Source organism: Limulus polyphemus, unplaced genomic scaffold (assembly GCF_000517525.1).
Source record: "Limulus polyphemus unplaced genomic scaffold, Limulus_polyphemus-2.1.2 Scaffold2030, whole genome shotgun sequence".
Taxonomy (NCBI): Eukaryota; Metazoa; Arthropoda; class Merostomata; order Xiphosura; family Limulidae; genus Limulus; species Limulus polyphemus.
The window spans coordinates 76,613-78,353 of NW_013667640.1; the positions used below are offsets into that span (position 1 = coordinate 76,613).

Genomic DNA, 1,741 nt, shown 5'->3' on the forward strand with positions numbered 1-1,741 from the left:
GCTAGGATATACATTCGTTATACATTATTTTCCTGTCATGCACCAACCTCCCTCATAATCCTGTCCACCACTTCACTTCAACCTATTCTCTGGCTTCCTCTACTTCACTTCAACCTATTCTCTGTCTTCCTTAATCCTGTCCACCACTTCACTTCAACCTATTCTCTGTCTTCCTTAACCCTGTCCACCACTTCACTTCAACCTATTCTCTGTCTTCCTTAACCCTGTCCACCACTTCACTTCAATCTATTCTCTGTCTTCCTTAACCCTGTCCACCACTTCACTTCAACCTATTCTCTGTCTTCCTTAACCCTGTCCACCACTTTATTTCAACCTATTCTCTGTCTTCCTTAATCCTGTCCACCACTTCACTTCAACCTATTCTCAGTCTTCCTTAATCCTGTCCACCACTTCACTTCAACCTATTCTCTGTCTTCCTTAATCCTGTCCACCACTTCACTTCAACCTATTCCCTGTCTTCCTTAATCCTGTCCACCACTTCAACCTATTCTCTGTCTTCCTTAATCCTGTCCACCACTTCAACCTATTCTCTGTCTTCCTTAATCCTGTACACCACTTCACTTCAATCTATTCTCTGTCATCTCTAATCCTGTCTACCACTTCACTTGAACCTATTCTCTGTCTTCCTCTACTTCTTCTTTCGCCACACTAGGAGTTCTAACACTCTTCTCACTCACGTCCTCCAGTGGAAAAGCAGTAAGTCTATGGATATACAACTCTAAAAATATGGGGTCCGATTCCCCGCAATGGGTTTAGCAGATAGCCAAATGTGCCTGAAGTATACCTAAGCTTTGTATATTCCCGCGTTCAAAACCTCATGTAACGTAATGCACAAATATGCTCTAATATCAGAATAATGCTGAAACTCAAGAGTTTCTAAAAAATATTTCTGATAAATGCTTTTAAAGTAACACGACAAAATTTTGGAAGGTTCACAAAATATTATTTTGATATATTCACCATCTTTAGGTAGTTTACAAGGGATGCAATAGCATGGATGAAATAGAGAATATTTCCGATCAACTATGGTAGTTAAAAATCCAGAGCATGTTCAGCGGTATATCGCGGCTCGAACTTTAGACCCTTCCATTTGCAACCCGAAGTATTGGTCAAGACCAATAGTGGTGTTACATGATTAACTTAAAATAAATATAGATTCACTAGGTTTTTATAGTTTCTGCTCCTGTCAATGATTGCTTATGTATATTTTTTTTCCAGATGCAATGAAAAGAGCAGCTACTTTCCTTTTCATGAGCTCCATAGCCCTTCTGATTGGTGAAATGCTGTGTTTCTGTGGTCACATGATCAGAAGACGACGAATTCTTACTTTCGCTGCAGGTGTTGCCTTTATTCTGTCGGGTAAGTTTGATTTGTTCTCCATTTGCTTTAAAAAGTGTGTAAAATTGAAATATCATAATAAATATGCAATTAAGTGAAGTAATTAAATATACGGTAATTTAAAAGGAAGGCTACAGTTTTTCTGTGTTTTGAGTGACAATTTGAAAACTGAAAACAGTACATCGTAGATATTGTTTGTTTGTTTTTGAATTTCGCGCAAAGCTACACCAGGGCTGTCTGCGCTAGCCGTCCCTAATTTAGCAGTGTAAGACTAGAGGGAAGGCAGTTAGTCATCGCCACCCACTACCAATTCTTGGGCTACTCTTTTACCAACGAATAGTGGGATTGACCGTCACATTATAACGCCCCAACGGCTGAAAGG

At 39.5% G+C, this 1,741-nt stretch overlaps 1 protein-coding gene across 2 annotated transcripts in view; it reads left to right on the forward strand.

Annotated features, from left to right (window-relative positions):
• The window catches only part of LOC106465721 (voltage-dependent calcium channel gamma-5 subunit-like), an 86,131-nt gene that overhangs the window by 75,116 nt on the left and 9,274 nt on the right, over positions 1–1,741 (forward strand). For both annotated transcript variants that reach the window (XM_013925958.2, XM_022393640.1), the window contains exon 4: positions 1,240–1,380. In XM_013925958.2, the coding sequence (XP_013781412.2) occupies positions 1,240–1,380 (141 nt within the window). The remainder of the gene's footprint in view (positions 1–1,239; positions 1,381–1,741) is intronic.